The sequence below is a fragment of the Oncorhynchus mykiss genome, chromosome 15, assembly GCF_013265735.2.
Source record: "Oncorhynchus mykiss isolate Arlee chromosome 15, USDA_OmykA_1.1, whole genome shotgun sequence".
NCBI lineage: Eukaryota > Metazoa > Chordata > Actinopteri > Salmoniformes > Salmonidae > Oncorhynchus > Oncorhynchus mykiss.
The window spans coordinates 43,640,730-43,659,391 of NC_048579.1; the positions used below are offsets into that span (position 1 = coordinate 43,640,730).

General features: G+C 41.6%; 1 protein-coding gene across 5 annotated transcripts in view; it reads left to right on the plus strand.

Moving 5' to 3' along the window:
- Positions 1 to 651: 651 nt before the first annotated feature.
- LOC110490107 (lissencephaly-1 homolog B) overlaps positions 652 to 18,662 on the plus strand; it is a 50,634-nt gene continuing 32,623 nt past the window's right edge. The window contains exons 1-4 of one of the 5 annotated variants that reach the window (XM_021563276.2): positions 652 to 825; positions 13,630 to 13,781; positions 16,552 to 16,636; positions 16,780 to 16,854. In XM_021563276.2, the coding sequence (XP_021418951.1) occupies positions 13,750 to 13,781; positions 16,552 to 16,636; positions 16,780 to 16,854 (192 nt within the window). In that variant the 5' untranslated portion in view covers positions 652 to 825; positions 13,630 to 13,749. Of the gene's footprint in view, positions 826 to 849; positions 951 to 1,013; positions 1,520 to 5,509; positions 5,535 to 13,629; positions 13,782 to 16,551; positions 16,637 to 16,779; positions 16,855 to 18,662 lie in introns of those variants that run through there. The other 4 variants (XM_021563277.2, XM_021563280.2, XM_021563278.2 and 1 more) reach the window with 4 other exon arrangements.

An 18,662-nucleotide genomic window follows, 5' to 3' on the forward strand; every position in this document is an offset into this window, starting at 1 on the left:
TGATGGATCTTACATGGATGTACCTGCAGTAAGTAGACCTACTGTCAGACTGATGGATCTTACATGGATGCTCCTGTACTAAGTGGACCTGCTGTCTGACTGATGGATCTTACATGGATGTACCTGTGGACCTACTGTTAGGGCTGGTGCTTCTGATGGTCCTGGCATGGTTTCGAGGCCTGTTCAGAAATCTGTGCTCATGAATGTGCAGCGGCAAAGGAAACTTTGATAATGAATAAAGTGGACTTCATAGATTTTATTGGTAAGGTTATCAATACAACTCGGGTTGTGGAAAGCAGAAAATGCCAGGCTGAAGGTTATTGTGGAGATGGCAAAATATATATTGGGGGTAACAGATGTTACTGTTGAAATGGTTGTTGACATGCTGAACAAACCTACGGGTGGAGTGTTTCAGCATGATATAGATACAGTTAAATGGGGTTGGGGGTTTGGAGGAGGGTGTGGAAGAAGTTAGGGATTTATTTGGTTTAGAATTTGTTCATGTTACTACAGAATTGGGCAGACCATGATTGATCGTACATTCCAGCACAGTAGGTGGTGACGTGCACTTAAACGATTGTTTGCGGACCGCCATGATATCATAGAAGAAGAATTATTATTATTATTATTATTATTATTATTGTTCATCTGAACCGGGCGTGCGCACTGCGCTGTCACCGCCTGCGAAGCAACACCAACCCGTGCGCGTACTGAAAACAAGATTGATCCTGCCTGGTGATAGGACATATCCCAGCAAAAACATAACATTTTATCGCCTATTTAGATCACATTACACGGACTTTGAGACAGATCATACATAGAGGGGTGAGTTGAGTTGATTGTATTATCTTGATACAACGAAGCGGTTATGATGACGATGTGGCTGCAGTTGTTTTGCGCTTCCCGTCTGTCTCAAAATGGCGGAGAGGCAGTTACAGCAACAACACACGGTTGGGAAATTGATTATTGTAGCTAAATCATGACCTATCTTACTCTGATACATGTATCCAATGTTGTCTCGACGTGTAGTTTTAATCCATGACATTTGGACACTTGGCTAGCATTCACATCGAGTTTGTTTACGTGGAACGTTAGTTTACTAAGGTTTTAAACTTTAGTAGCTAACATAGCAAGTCAGCATAGCAATTAGCCACGGATCAATTGGTTCGACTTTAAATGGTCCGAATGCGGAATGCTTGATTGAAATTACAGAACTATAGAATATAGTATAGGTTTCTTGCTTATAGTAGGTGACAATGTCATGTTTGGTGAGAGGACTTGAGCAAGATAAAATGCTAACGAACCGCTTAAATTTCGGTCTTACTAGCTAACGTAACAAGCTGCATTCGTCAACTAGCTAACTGGCTGGAAGGGCGTATGTTGGTCATTGCTGCAACCTTGGATAGCCAATTCCCTCCATGCTAGATCATGTAGCCACCTACCGGTATGTTGGCTAGTAAACCACCTATTAAGTATCACCTTTGCTTTACCACCTGCGCCGATATTTAATCTAGCTAAGGTAAGGAGTTGTCTACTTGTGTAAGCACTTTTGGAAAATGGCTAACTATAGTAACGTTAATGTTAGACGTTAGCTAACTAGGGCGTTAACTAGGTAACGTTAACGATCTTGCGTGCCATTTGAGTTAAATTAGTAACATCACATTTCTGGTGTTGATTCCTCTAACATATATACACACATGTCGATCAAGGCTTAAATCGGCTGAATGTCCAAAATAAATCACATCGTTCATGTGATGAAACGGCTTGTTTGCCACCAGAATTTAAGTCTAACAGGGTGGAGTTTTGGCATTATGGTGTTCATCATGAATAACGTTACACAGATAGTGGTCTCTGGTTGTCTAGTGGCTACTCTACACCGAACATTGGCTGGGTTTATATCTACATTTCGGTTCAGATAGCCAGATATCTTTCTTAACGTTATACTAACGTTAGATTCACGATTTGTGTTGTCAACAGTTAGCAAGCCAGAATGGTATTTTCATGAGCCTTTATGGCAAAGACAACGTAGTTTGAGCTAGCTAGCTAACGTTAGCTGTCACTGGAGGGGACTCGTAGAAAATAAAAAAGTAACGTTAATGGCGTATTTCTGTAAGCACTAAATCCGCCATGGTTCGTTGGCAGGCCCATGTGAAAATGAATGGCGTATAAGGTCTGTGGTAAACGCATGCTTAGATCTTATACACATTGTTCTGAGATGCTCTTATGCAGCTAATGTCACATTTTGTGAATTTTGAATTATGTTATCGGAACAAGCACATTACGTTTTAGTAATTTAGCAGACGCTCTTATCTACCTGCCGCATATAAAGGCGTCATAATTCATAAAGGTCATGTTAACAGAATCTTTATTTCATAAGAAAAAAAACAATATACGATCTCCTAAGCCTGTGTTAACCTTAGACCCTATTTTTGGTGTTTATCCCAAAACCCAATTTCCCCTTATGAATGGCTGAATGAACCAGAGGTAACTCATTTCCGTTTTTTAGGACTTCAAACTGGCTAGCTCTATTAGCCGAGTTTGTTTTGCATGGCCCACCCAGTGGGTGGAGATTACCCTTGAGGACCAATTGAATGGTCTAAAATGCACTATTAACTGGGTAGTTTGAGCCCTGGATGCTGATTAGGTGACTGCCGTGGTATACCATGGGTATGACAAAAATATATTTTTACTGCTCTAATTACATTAGTAACCAGTTTATAATAGCAATAAGGTACCTCAGGGGTTTGTGGTATATGGCCTATATACCACGGCTAAGGGCTGTGTCCAGGCACTCCACTATGCGTTGTGCTTAAGAACAGCACTTAGCCGTGGTATATTGGCCATATACCACACCCCCTCGTGCCTTATTGCTTAATTAACTCAGCAAACTTGCAGCACAGTGCCATACAAAACGAACTCTCCCAATGCTGTCTTGACACAGCTGTTTGTGATGTAGGCAGACATTACCTGGCAAATAATCTCCCTTTGAACCCACTAACAATTGAACGTTTTTTTTAACCAAACATCAAGGTACACCTGATCTGAATTCTAGGTCATTATTTGCGTTTAAGCTAGTAGGCAGCTGTCATCCATGATTTGAGTGAGGGTGGAATGAACAGCGAGCAACAGGACATTAAAAACAACAATTAATGAGCCTGTGCTAAACTTCACTGTTTTTGTCAGTCTGCTATTATTAGTGCATGTACAGTTGGGTCTGAAATTGACACGCTTAAAAAGGATGAGCAAACATTATCATTAAAATAGTGAGATAATATTTTATACTAATACAATTGCTCAGAGAATGAGATTTTGTTTAACTAATACTTTTTTTTCTTCTCTCAAAGGTAGGGGTCAAAATTATTGACAACCATGTTTTAACACTTCAATATTTCACCTTTTTCTAAAATGTTTTAAGAGTTGGAGAACACATTGGGAGAGAGCTAAGACCATTCCTCCATACAGAATCCTTCCATATCCTTGATATCATTCATCTGCACTTATGGACTGGCCTCTTCATGTCTGGAGACTGAATTGTTTTTGTGGCTAATTAACAATTTCTTTGTGGATTTTGATGTGTGCTTGAGGTTGTTGTCTTGCTGGAAGATCCACTTGTCTTATGGCCAAGTTTCAGCCACCTGGCAGAGGCAAACATGTGTGTGTATGTATATATATATATATATATATATTAGTTTTTTTGTGTGTGTGCGTGTGTGTGTCTTTGTACTGGGTAAAGTTCATGATGCCATTGACCTTAACAAGGGTCCCAGGACCAGTGGAGGCAAAATAGCCCCCTAACATAGTTCCACCACTATGTTTTACAGTAGGTATTAGTGTTGGGGGCAAAAATTTATAGTTACATATTAGGTAGTGATGTCAATCTTTTAGCTACCGGAAATGCATTTAACCGGTCATGCTTATCAGGCCATAAGTTCATTTGAGTAATTTAGTGGAATTAAATTGGCGCAGCATACAAAACCTAGTTTGAGGAGCTGAATGGCCTATCACCTGTCAGTCAGTGCAAGAGCAACTCCTCAAAAAGCTGGTAGTGGAGTGAAACGTGCTTTTATAAGCCCAGTCATTGTGCAACAAATAATTCAAAATTAAATTGCGTGCTAACTGTTTTGATGCCACGATTTTAAAATAGCTAATATTTTTATTTCACCATTCAACTCCATCGTCTATAGTCAACTATCAGCGTGTCACCCACCACTTTACAATGTGAGATTGAGGCAGTATAATTGTACTTCAAATCATGAGGAATGTCTTACCTTGCTTCAAAATAGCCTAGCTAAAATCCAACCATAAAGGTGGAGGCAATTCTTTATAAAGACTACCTCATGTCATTAACCAGAATTTCTCGCTTATTCTATTGTTTTTCAATACATTTTTTCTGTTGTCCAGAACCCAAATGCACAATCCTAGTCATATTAGCAACCCATACTATTTGTTGCTGTTATATTCCCTCTCTTTCTATGTTTCTAACATAAATGTTTGTCTCTGTCAGATTAGGGCTGGGTGATATGGCCAAAATATCATGTATGGTATTTTTCAAATCTTTGATGGTATGACGGTATTTTATGTTTTTGATTAATAAAAGTTCAACATTTGCTTTATCAGCAGTGTGTGACCCTAGGGTGGCAACACATATTCTAAATTATTTCAATGGGTCTTTCTCAGTTCTGATTTGTTTTATACTTTTCAGTTCAACTTCAACCTAAAACAATTTCCATCAATTTTTGCATTTGTTGCACTCATTTGAGATCATTTCCAGACTGCCACGATGTGGGCAAAAATACCAGGCCTTATTTTTAACCAAATGTTGCAATTGCGATTTAGATCAAAACACTTGGGTGAACTTCTGGAACCATGGACATAGAATGTTTATTATAATTCTAGAGTTAGATTATAAATAATAGTGTGCACTTTGAATACAGTGTTGTTTGACATGACAACGAATGAAAATGCCATTGACGTGTTATAGTGACAGGGTAGGAACCAATGTGATGTTCAGTGTTTCCTAGGGTACCCTATAATTTTTGGCTACATTAAATCTTCATTCATATAGCCAACATATTCATGCTTCGCCTATTCCTCTTTGATTTAGAAGATACTGTTGCACAAACAACATGCTGATTTAAGCCTCCACCAGTACTGGTATCAGGCTGTATTAGCTAGATACCTTTGCTCTGACTCAGTACTTTTATCTATAGCGATTAGCATTAGTGGCTAACACAATTTCGAGTAACTTGCTAAGAAAATACAAACTAGTTGTTTGCAGATGTAAGAAACACAAACTAATATTGTAATTATGGAACACTTGTGGATTTATATTAAGATCAAAGTGGAAACAACATCGTTGTCATCAACATTGTTGCGTGTCTCGTGGTCAAGCAACAACAAATGCGCTCGTTGAGTGACAGGGACTAGGGAGAGCGAGAGAGAGGACTCAAGTAGCGGAGTAAACTATGAAAAACGGACGTTACACACGGCATATCACATGTAACAAACCAAACATTCAAATGCCGTTATAGAAGGTAAAGTAAAAACCCAAACCCGTCCGTGCCTATACGGTATACCGCCCAGCCCTATGTCAGTGTTTTCCCACAATTGCATTTTGGTAAATGTTTGAACATGTTTATTTAGCGGCTTCATTACGGCAGTTGCATGTTCAATAATGGGCTATAGACTTTTTACTGTATTGTTGCGTGTTTTCATTAAGCTCTTACTGAAAAATGGCAGTTCTTTGTACAAGCATGCATAGTATTTTCTGTTGGTCACGTCATTTTGTTTGGATTTTTTTTTTTTTTTACAATTTGTGACTGGTGAATGAGGTTCGGTGAGTCGGCAGCAAAGTTGCCCGAAATGTTTATCCTAATATTGGGATATTATTTTTGGCGATGTAGCGACAATATCGCGTTCAGAATGTTGAGCTAGTTGGCTGTACCTGCACCACAGCTCCAGTGTTGTTATATCGTAGCTTGTTCTCAATCTTTTTAAATAGGGAGCCTATTTGTTTTCAGCACATATTTCCATGACTCATCAAAATTCGTTTTCTCATTACTCATTTCCCTCTGCAGAAGACATGATGAGCAATATGTTTGGAACATCGAAACTAGGGCTGCATGATTAATGCAATTCAGATCGAAATTGAGATATTGGTATGTGCTATATCCATATCGCAAGAGGCTGTGATTTTTCTTCTTTATTTGACGATCTGTTAATACAACAACAACTAGACTCCGGTACCTCCTCCAATGAGACGATCTAGACTGTTCATTCACCCCGCTTGGAATGCACATGCAGGCCAATCACGAGCTTCCCCGCTTAGAGCACGCAGTTAGGTGCTGGTGGGTGAGGAGAGAAAGTGCTTTACCAAAGACGGTACAGTATGAGGTTTAGAAACTCTGGCTTTACCTCCGAGTGTGTGTTGGATACATGAGTGATGTTAGTACTGACGACAGTGTCGTATATGGTGCCAAAGAAGGGTGCCTCTTCAGTGGAATGGCAGTATTTTGGCACCAGGCAAACCAATGACAACCAAATGCAAGTTGTTAAAAGTACCTCAGATTTGTGGCGACTACAAGAGGCAACACAACAAATTGATTCAATCATTTGAAGAATGGTGGTGGAAAAAAAAGCCAAACAGCAGCAAAGCCCCTCAGCCACAACCAGCCACCTACGTCAAACAGGCATTGATTGCTGATGTGTTTTCAAGTATAATGCCCTACCTAAAACATCCCGCAGACACATCATCACCTATCACATAGCCAAATACATGGTTCCTATCTACAGTTGCAAAGACAGCTTCAAGAATATGATAAACAAGCTGGACAGGAGATTCAAGATTCCATCTTGCACATATTTCTCCAAAGTCGCCATCTCAACACTGTATAACAAAATTAAGGGAGAAGTTTAAACATGTCGCGTTGAATGACTGGACCAGACTCCAATGTTTTGGACACAGGCTGCACCTTGTAATCGGTAGGCTATGTGTTACATGTTTTTAACGCATTTTGATATTCAATTTTAATGATTTAGCCTACTTATGCATCATTACACAATCATAAGGCTATGGCTGCCTGAATAAATACATAATTAACTTAAGTTATTTAAGAATTCATAATGGTAAAATAGTAAATAGGAACTCTTTATTCATTAATACGTGCTGTGCTTATACCACACTATATAAGTCTTGAAGTTCCCGCAAGTGCTGAGCAGGTTGTATAGCCTACCTGGTTGCCATGAAAATGAACCACGGGAAAAGCATCCTCCATTTGCTGTTTAAGTGCATAGATGACATGCATTTTTTCCCGCTGCCCCTGTTTGGAGACGGCTGCATCAAAACACATTTCACCCATATATATTATTATTATTTAGTATATGCAAAGACGAGATTAAATCAAGAATAGTCTGATGGGTGACAATAATAGCCTGTTATCGCTTGTGGATGATGCCCAGCATAAGAACCTGATTTTTTTGTGACTTTTTCAACTCATAGTCGCGCACCTCATGTAGCCTAGTCTTTATGTTTTGATAAGGTTTGTATCGCAATTTAAGTGGCCAAATAACTTCTTTAAAATGAAGCCCATTAATCCGCTTTACAAGGGTTGTAGTAAGAGCTTCATTAGCATACATAAGCAGCGCGTGAGTTTCACGTTTGGGGAAGATAATTTTCATCATAAAAATGCACCTTTATAATAAAATCATTACATGCATAATTGCATTCACTTTTGATAATGGTATTTTGTTGCTAATGGAACATTCACACGTATAGTCTACTACCATGTGCGCATTGCTGTGCTTATAATGTGAAGAAATAGCTTAATAGTTTATCAACATTTTTAAGCTAAATGTTCTGATCTGCTGCGGCAGCCACATTGCGTAAAACGTTTTTTGATGCTAGTATTTGTATTAATTTGGCATCTATCGCATCCCACAACTGTCCCAGACTATGTGTGGAATATTATTTTTAGCATAGAATAGTTCAACTTTTGTACTATGGGGGATAATAGATTGACATAGGCTAGCACTTTTGATGTTTGTTGTTGTTTGCTGATGAAAAGTACATGTGGACAGTTCTTCCAATATCTTCAATATGCATCTCGGAATTTGATAAGGTTGCGTCCCCGATGTGTCTGTCTTAATTTGTAGCCTGTGAGAAGGGCGCAACGCAGCGCTCAGGGAGAAGGACGCAGCGCTCAGGGAGAAGGGCGCAACGCAACGCAGCGCTCAGGGAGAAGGGCGCAACGCAGCGCTCAGGGAGAAGGGTGAAACGCAGCGCTCAGGGAGAAGGGCTGGAAGCAAAAGGCATGGATTTTTTTTTTTAGGGTGCATTACTGCCACACAGAGGGGATGCCGCCATGAAATGTGAGGCATTATCAAGTGCTTGTCAAATTGTGAATGAGAGACTGATAAAGTGTGTACGCCCTGCGCAAAAAAACCAAAGCAGAGCTCATGCCTTTCAAGCTACTTTTTTCAAATCATCAGTAGTTGCATCATGCAGCCTTAAAATGTATTAAAAATCAAAACATGTAGAACAACTTAAGTTACATTAATAACTCTAAATTAAGCATATAGGAGTACCTATTTCTTTGTTAACCGCTCAACACAGAATAGCCGCACTCCCTCAAATCGTTTGTTTTGTTCCAACGGTCTGCATCAGTGGCTTGTAGGCTATACGTTGAAGCCAGGAGATGCTAAATGTGTTCATTAACGGTCAATTACCTTGAGACCGACCAGTTATTTGCTTGACAATCACCATCTGATGAAATGATCGCCACATCCCCAAACGGTACACAATTTGAGCGAGTTCCTTCCTACAAATATCCTGGTATTTGGCTTGATACCAAACTGTAATTTAAAGAACATGTCACTGAGCTGGTGAAGAAGTTGAAGTTCAAGGTTTGTTTCTTTTACAGAAACCAAGCATGTCTGAATTTTCTTAACAGGAAATACATTGTCAAGGCCCCTTTTCTGTCTATTTTAGATTATGGGGATGTTATCTACACTACATACACAAAAGTATGAGGACACCCCTTCAAATGACTGAATTCTGCTATTTCAGCCACACCCTTTCCTGTCAGGTGTATAAAATCAAGCACACAGCCATGCAATCTCCTTAGACAAACATTGCCAGTAGAATGACCTTACTGGGGAGTTCAATGACTTTCAACATGGCACCGTCAAATCAGGTTTTATTTGTCTCATGCATCGAATACCACAGGTGTAGACCTTACTGTCATAGGATGCCACCTTTCCAGCAAGTCACTTTGTTAAATCTATGCACTGCTAGAGCTGCCCAGTCAAGTGCAAGTACTGTTATTGCTCTAGGAGCAAGAACGGCTCAGCCTCAAAGTGGTAGGCCACACAAGCTCACAGAATGGGACCGCTGATTGCTGAAGCTCGCAGCGCGTAAAAAATAATCTGTCCTAGGCTGCAACACTCAATACCAAGTTCATAACTGCGTCTGGAAGTAACGTCGGTACAATAACTGTTCGTCAGGAGCTTCATGAAATTGGTTTCCATGGCCGACCAGCCTAAGATCACCATGCGCAATGCCAAGTGTCGGCTGGAGTGGTGTAAAGCTCACTGCCATTGGACTCTGGAGCAGTGGAAACGCATTCTCTGGAGTGATGAATCACGCTTCCACATCTGGTAGTCCGATGGACCAATCTGGGTTTGGCAGATGCCAGGAGAACGCTACCAGTCCCAATGCATAGTTCCAACTGTGAAGTTTTGTGAAGGAGGAATAATGGTCTGGGGCTGTTTTTGATGGTTTGGGTTAGGCCCCTTAGCTCCAGTGAAGGGAAATCTTAACGCTGTGCTTCCAACTTTTTGGCAACAGTTTGGAGAAAGTATTTTCCTGTTTATCGGTGTGAAAGAACTTGACTAGCATGCACAGAGCCCTGACCTCAACCCTATTGAAGACCTCACCGACTGCAAGCCAGGCCTAATTTCCCAACATCAGTGCCCGACTTTACTAATGCTCTTGTGGCTGAATGGAAGCAAGTCCCCGCAGCAATGTTCCAACATCTAGTGGAAAGTCTTCCCAGAAGAGTGGAGGCTGTTAAAGCAGCAAAGAGGGGACCAACTCCATATTAAGGCCCATGATTTTAGAATGAGATGTGTATCTAACACAAGCTACATTCCTTGCCAAATGACAACCGTTTAATCACAAATTCTAGATGGTTGATTTGAAGTAGTAAAAGGTGTTCCAACGAGCTGCAGTTTTGAAATAATTTGTCTATTTTCCGCTTAGGCTACTTTGCGAACTGCTAGTGCCATTCAAATTTGGTCAGCCTAGGCCAGTACACGAACAGTCAAATGCCCATCCCTTTGTGTGTGGCCTAAATGTTGTCCAGTAATACTAGCCCTAGCTCCTCTCTAAGAACCCAGTTGTCTATAGGGGCCTTGTGTGTCTGTGACTCTCTGGATGGTTTGGAGAGTTAGTCTCCTAGCTAAGTCTACTGTGGTATTACTTACTATACGGTCTGGCTGTTGGGTAGAATGTAGTTCACAGATTGAGAGATGGACAGGAGACAAGTAACTGACCAACTGGCTAAGATCTACCTTGAGATCTGTGGTGCATGCTACATGAAATTTTGGCGCAAAACTGAAAGTTTGACTGGACTGCATTAGTTATTCACGTGTTCACTGATACAGTTCCTTCAGAAAGTATTCACACCACCCTTGATTTTTCAAAATGTAGTTGTTACAAAGTGGGATTAAAATGGATTTAATTGTATTTTTAAAAATCAGTGATCTACACAATACACCAATGTAAAAAAAAATATGCTCTGGACACTACGCTGATAGACACAGCAAACCTTCTTGCCACAGCTCACATTGATGTGCCATCCTGGATGAGCTGCACTACCTGAGCCACGAAAAGTGAAAATCAATCCCAGAACAACAGCAAAGGACCTTGTGAAGATGCTGGAGGAAACAGGCACAAAAGTATCTATATCCACAGTAAAACGAGTCATATATCGACATAACCTGAAAGGCCGCTCAGCAAGGAAGAAGCCACTGCACCAAAACTGCCATAAGAAAGCCAGACTACGGTTTGCAACTGCACATGGGGACAAAGATTGTACTTTTTGGAGAAATGTCCTCTGGTCTGATGAAACAAAAATAGAACTGTTTTGCCATAATGACCTTCGTTATGTTTGGAGGAAAAAGGGGGAGGCTTGCAAGCCGACGAACACCAACCCAAACGTGAAGCACGGGGTGGCAGCATCATGTTGTGGGGGTGCTTTGCTGCAGGAAGGACTGGTGCACTTCACAAAATTGAAAGCATCATGAGGAAGAACAATTATGTGGATATATTGAAGTAACATCTCAAGACATCATGCTAAAGCTTGATTGCAAATGGGTCTTCCAAATGTACAATGACCCCAAGCATACTTCCAAGGTTGTGACAAAATGGCTTAAGGACAACAAAGTCAAGGTATTGGAGTGGCCATCACAAAGCCCTGACCTCAAGCCTATAGGGAGTTTGTGGGCAGAACTGAAAAAGCGTGTGCAAGCAAGGAGGCCTACAAGCCTGTCTCAGTTATACTAGTTATTTCAGGAGGAATGGGCCAAAATTTACACAACTTATTATGGGAAGCTTGTGAAGGCTAACTGAAATGTTTGACCCAAGTTAAACAATTTAAAGGCAATGCTACCAAATACAAATTGAGTGTATGTAAACTTCTAACCCACTGGGAATGTGATGAAAGATATGAAAGCAACTGAAATCAATCATTCTCTCTACTATTATTCTGACATTTCACATTCTTAAAATAAAGTGGTGATCCTAACTGACCTAAGACTGGGAATTTTAACTCCGATTAAATGTCAGGAATTGGAAAAACTGAGTTTAAATGTATTTATAAACATTCTCTCACTGTCAACTGCGTTTATTTTTAGCAAACTTAACATGTGTAAATATTTGTATGAACTTAAGATTCAACAACTGAGACATAAACTGAACAAGTTCCATAGACATGTGACTAACAGAAATGGAATAATGTGTACCAGAACAAAGGGGGTGTCAAAAGTAACATTTGGTATCTGGTGTGGCCACCAGCTGCATTAAGTACTGCAGTACTCCATCCTCCTCATGGACTGCACCAGATTTGCCAGTTCTTGCTGTGTGATATTACCCCACTCTTCCACCAAGGCCCCTGCAAGTTCCCAGACATTTCTGGTGGGTATGGCCGTAGCTCTCACCCTCCGATCCAACAGGTTCCAGACGTGCTCAATGGGATTGAGATCCGGGGTCTTCGTTGAACATGGCAGAACACTGGCATTCCTGTCTTGCAGGAAATCACGCACAGAATGAGCAATATGGCTGGTGGCATCGTCATGCTGGAGGGTCATGTCAGGATGAGCCTGTAGTAAGGGTACCACATGAGGGAGGAGGATGTCTTCCCTGTAACGCACAGCATTGAGATTGCCTGCAATGACAACAAGCTCAGTCCGATGATGCTGTGACACACCGCCCCAGACCATGACGGACCCTCCAATTCGATCCCGCTCCAGAGTACAGGCCTCGGTGTAACGCTCATTCCTTCGCCGATAAACGCGAATCCGACCATCCCCCCTGGTGAGACAAAACCGCGACTCGTTCAGTGAAGAGCACTTTCTGCCAGTCTTGTCTGGTCCAGCGACGGTGGGTTTGTGCCCATAGGTGACGTTGTTGCCGGTGATGTCTGGTGAGGACCTGCCTTACAACAGGGCTGCAAGCCCTCCGTCCAGCCTCTCTCAGCCTATTACGGACAGTCTGAGCACTGATGGAGCGATTGTGCGTTCCTGGTGTAACTCGGGCAGTTGTTGCCATCCTGTACCTGTCCCACAGGTGTGATGTTCGGATGTACTGATCCTGTGCAGGTTTTTGATGCACGTGGTCTACCACATCTCCCTTTAGCCTTGTATTCGGCGTCTCACAGTACTGACATTTCTTAGAATGTATTGACCTAGCCACATCTGCAGTCCTCATCCCTCCTTGCAGCATAGCTAAGGCACGTTCACACAGATGAGCAGGGACCCTGGGCATCTTTCTTTTGGGTTTTCCAGAGTCAGTAGAAAGGCCTCTTTAGTGTCCTAAGTTTTCAGAACTGTGACCTTAATTGCCTACTGTCTGTAAGCTGTTAGTGTCTTAACGACCGTTCCGCAGGTGCATGTTCATTAATTGTTTATGGTTCATTGAACAAGAATGGGAAACAGTGTTTAAACCCTTTACAATGAAGATCTGTGAAGTTATTTGGATTTTTATGAATTATCTTTGAAAGACAGGGTCCTGAAAAAGGGCTGTTTCTTTTTTTGTTGAGTTTATATAGCTCTATTAGCCTAAACCTGTTCCACACCTGTCAGTCCAGACTGAAAGGAGTAGTGAGCCTTGCCATTAGGCAGAATGGCAGATATCAGCCATTGTTTGTGTACCGTGTTCATTTCTTATCTGTAGTTGTTTTTCCGTCAACAGTAAATTTTTGTCTTTCTCTTCCACTCTCCCTCTACCTCTGTTTTGCTTTTCTCCCCCGTGTTTTCTGGCTGCCTCTCTCTCTCTTTCTGTGTCTCTTTGTCTCCCTCTCTCCCTCTCTCTCTCTCTGTCTGTCTATCTGTCTTTCTTTTGTGGAATACCAGTTATAGTTTCTGAGGGTTGAAGTCTGAACGACTGACCGAGGGACCTGAGAACCCCCCTACACCATCTCACCCTGTCCCACCCGCCTCCCTCAGAGGGAGAGAGCAGCCACTACAGCCAACATGGTGCTGTCACAGAGACAACGAGACGAACTGTAAGTACACGCGCGCACACACACACACTAGTGATATGGGTGGGAGGGGATCGATAGTTACATATCGCAATATTATTTTTGGCGATATTACATTGATACTTTGACTCAAAGTATCGATTTGTAATGCTAGGTAGCATTAGCTAGCGATAGCTGGCTGTACATTTGCCAAAACGCTGATATTTTTCATCCTATGGTTTGTTCTAAATCTTTTTAAAAAGTGCGGCAACATCTTTTCCGCACCTATTTCCTTGACTGCTCAAAACAAATTTTGTCATGCTCTTTTTTCTCTCTCTGCAGCAGGAATATAGTGAGCAATATGTTTGGAACATCAGATTGCAATAAAATCTCAGTATCAAATCGCAATACATATCGTATACACATCATTTTGTGAGGTCCCAGGCAATTCCCAGCCCCAATTTTTTGTTTTGGGGTGTGTGTTAGGATGTTTTCACACTTGGTCCCTTTCAGACAATGTTTTTACTTAGTGCGGTTTGCTTAATTTTTTTGTGTGCAGTTTGAACACTCCAAAGGATCTCAGACCCCTCAAAAGAGCCCCCGATGTGAAGCGAACAGAGTTTTTTTGAGTTCTCTCTTTTGTGGCACCAATGTGAGGGTTTATGGCAGAGTAACCGGTGTTGCAGTACTCTAGTGGCTGGTGTGGGAATTATGACATGCGAGCTTGGGGAGCATTGCATTAACATTGTCCTAAAAAGGGAACCGGAGGTGGTCTCGGTTTGCTTCAGGGGCTCTTTTGAGGGGGTTTGAGTTCCTTTTTAAGCGAACTGCACATGAGTTCACAAAAATTTGCTGAAAGAGAACACGTGAGAAAACACCCTTAGATGGGAATTTGAAATGATTTCACTATTTAAATAATGTCATTATTTTTTGGGGGATATCCGGATAGTTGAAAATATTTGCTCTAGTCTCTTGACCAATCAGAATTATGCTTAAAAAGGCCACAGCAAACAATGCACACATATTTTTAGGGTAATATTCGGGGAGTTTTGGGGCAACAGTAGCCTACGCTAAAAACAGTGAAAAGTCTGCTGTTTGCCATCATAAAACTGATTTCAGATTATTATTATTTATTTATTTTGTGTTTTTTTTGCCTTGATCTGTGTCAGGTCTTGTGGACCCTCGGTTTGTACACACACGCCTGTAGGCTCATTTGAAGTGGGGAAAATAGCATATGGTTGTCAGGGCTGACCGGAGGGCAAGATGTGCTATGATATTAAAATGTATTCTCTTGTAAAACCAGGGGAGAATGACAGCCCCCTCTCATTGAAGCCATGAAGGATAATGTTAACCAGGGAACTGCAGGCTGTTTTCAGAACTCTGTATCCCCAGGGCTCTACGCTTACCCTTTTTTGCAAGGTGTTCGAAGTAATAAAAAAAAAGTAGGCGCACACAAATAAATTTAGGCACACAGTGAAAAATACTTGATCAGGATCGAGGGAACGATGAACAGAGCAAAGTCCTTGATGAAATCCTTCTCAGGACCTCAGACTGGGGGGTCAAGGTTCACCTTCCAACAAGACAAAGACCCTAAGCACACAGCCAAGACAACACAGGAGTGGCTTCGGAACAAGTCTCTGAATGTCCTTGAGTGGCCCAGCCAGAGCCCGGGCTTGAACCCGATCGAACATCTCTGGAGAGACCTGAAAATAGCTGTGCAGCAACGCTCCCCATCCAACCTGACAGAGCTTAAGAGGATATGCAGAGAAGACTGGGAGATACTCTCCAAATACAGGTGTGCCAAGCTTGTAGCGTCATAACAAGAAGATTCATGGTTATAATCGTTGCCAAATGTGCTTCAACAAAGCACTGAGTAAAGGGTCTGAATACTTATGTAAATGTGACACACATACCACATTTTCTCTGAAAAAATTGTGCGCACACACTCACACTCCCATTCTCTCCCTCTCTCCGACACTCACACATATTACAATTATCCAACAGCCATTTGAGGAGTGCTGATGATGTCAGAGATTTTTTGTTGCTGCTCATAGAAAATGTAGCCCTCATCAGAGAATGGAACCAGGCTGCCACTCAGACATACAACTCTGTGTGCGCGCATGCGGTTTTGGTCGTGTTGGTCGATCTGCTTCTCCTGAGTGTCGCCATGTTTCCATGACAACCACAAACACACCATCTGTGATTCAATTCTGTGTCGTTTTCCTAGAGGAAACATATCACTGGACTTCACACTCGAGCACACACACTCACTTTCACTGCAGCACAGCTTCTGCCAGACAGACAGGGTGTGGTCTCTTTCTGCCTTAAGGTGGAACTGAGATTTCTCTTAAGGTAGAACTGCTGATATATCTGTTGCCAATCATGAGTGCTTTCAAGTGCGTGTTCCACAGCAGATGTTCTTCACAATATGACACAGGCTCATTCTTTCAGGACAACGCAGGGTGTCACGCATGTCATCCTTGTAACTGTGGATCAAACATGGCAGTAATAAATATTTGATAATGAAAATGTGTAGTGCACATTTGGACTCAAGGGTGTGTGGTTTTCTTCTGTGACATCAAAGCAGTGTTATAATACTCAATGTTTCCCTCACTCAGAGTAGCCCAATTAGCGAGGGGGATGGAGGCATTTTGTCACGCGTGTTGCTCAACTTTATAATTGCTGTCAGTCAAAACTTATACAGCGCTGTGAAGCGGAGAACCTGAGCCCTGACGTTATGTGTAGCATGTGTCTGTACAGCCACTGCGTTCAAATTCTCTCTGTCTCTGTCTCTCTCTCTGTCTCTGTGTGTTAGAAACCGAGCTATAGCAGACTACCTACGCTCCAATGGCTATGAGGAAGCCTACTCCACCTTCAAGAAAGAGGCTGAATTAGATATGGTAAGAGCACACACACACTAACTAACCCCACACATTCCCGATTTGCAACACTAACCTATTATTTTATTTCCTCACAACAATTTTAAACCTAGAGATCATTCTCTCATATTTCCATTTCTGTCTTCCCTCCCTTTCTTCCACAGAATGAGGAGTTAGATAAGAAGTACGCTGGTCTTTTGGAAAAGAAATGGACCTCTGTCATCAGATTACAGAAGAAGGTGATTGTTGACGTCACGTTTGTGGTGTTATGGTATTTGATGTGTATGTCAGTTGACTGTGACTTGTATGTGTGAACAGTGCATTTGGAAAGTATTCAGACTAGGGATGCACAGATATTACATTTTTGGCTGATACGATATCTGATATTTTCCTTGCCAAAAAAACAGATACCGATAACTGATATTTAACAGTTTAGCTGCCTTTTTAAGCATTCTAGTTAAGTTAAATAGTTGAAAAACACACACACCAAAACGTTATTTTGTTGGCATTTACGTATGTCCTCATTACCAGTAAAACATAGTCAAAACCTATTTCTTTAATTTACTTGCTGTGCTGTTTTGTTGTTCATTTGTTCAGTCGTTTCATTCACAACCAGGATTTCATCATACATGTCAAGCGGTAAAGTTTCAGCTCTGTCTGTCCGTCGCCTCTTCTGTCGTGGGTCCTCTTCTTCGGTGGGCACTGTCACTGTGTCCGCTTCCATCTTGTCCAGCTGTGTCTGTAACATTTCACGTAAACCCTGTTTCTTGTCTGCATCGAAGTAGCGGTCCATGTACCGAGCATCGAGCATGGTGGCAACACAGTAAAGAGGCTCAGAGAGAATGCCACCGAATCGTATTTTCACAGCCACAAGTAGAGTACTTTTGCAAGTTATAACCCCACGGTCTGTGTCGGCAGTGTAGTTGAGCAGGCGTTTACATGCCATGACAGAGGGTATCACGTCTGCTGCAGACACAGTTGATGAGCTTATTTCTTGAGTCAGTTGTTCGAATGGAGCTTGGAGTGTGTTCAAATTCCATTGAAATGGCAGCAGTGGTAGGAGAACCAGCACATTCTTGAGCATGCAATACTGTTTTCCATATTACACGATCCTCGTCGGCTAACTGTGCTGCCAGACTCCGCATGCCCATGGGGCTGACATCGCTGGTCCAATTGTTAGTCATGAAGCTAATAGCAGTGACGCCCACAGCAAGGAGCTCATGGATGTGCTTTTCAACAAGGATGTGTAACTCAGGTAGGGTAATATTGGAAAAATAGTGCCTTCTTGGTATTGTGTACTGGGGCTCAAGGTGCTCGACCAGTCGGCGAAAGCCAACATCATCCACGACAGAGAACAGTTGATTGTCAAGGGCAATGAATCTCATTATCTTGGCGTTAATGGATTTCACCTTTTGAGTTGTCTCGCTGAAATGTTCTTACTCTTTCAAATGACTGCTCGACTTTAACTTGTTTAGTTGTTGGAAATGTGCTTTTTTTCTAAGTAGTCACTGAACGTCTGGGGGTGATGCACTTTCAAATTAGTAATTAGGTTTGTGGTATTGAAATACTTCACTTTCTCCCCTCTGGAAATAATAGCAGCACAAACATTGCAAATTGCCTTTATCTTCCTTTGAAACTTCAAAATAGATTCACACAGCAGACATTGTGGGCTAGGTTAGGAATGCTGTGTTGCATGTGTAGTGCTGTATTTTTCGTGACGTCATTACATCATCTACCTACACTACCGTTCAAAAATTTGGGGTCACTTGTGTCCATTTTTAAAATAACATCAAATTGATCAGAAATGCAGTGTAGACATTATTAATGTTGTAAACGTCTATTGTAGATAATGGAATATCTACATAGGCGTACAGAGGCCCATTATCAGCAACCATCACTCCTGTGTTCCAATGGCACTTTGTGTTAGCTAATCCAAGTTTATCATTTTAAAAGGCTAATTGATCACTAGAAAACTCTTTTGCTATTATGTTAGCACAGCTGAACACTATTGTTCTGATTTAAAGAAGCAATAAAACTTGCCTTCAGA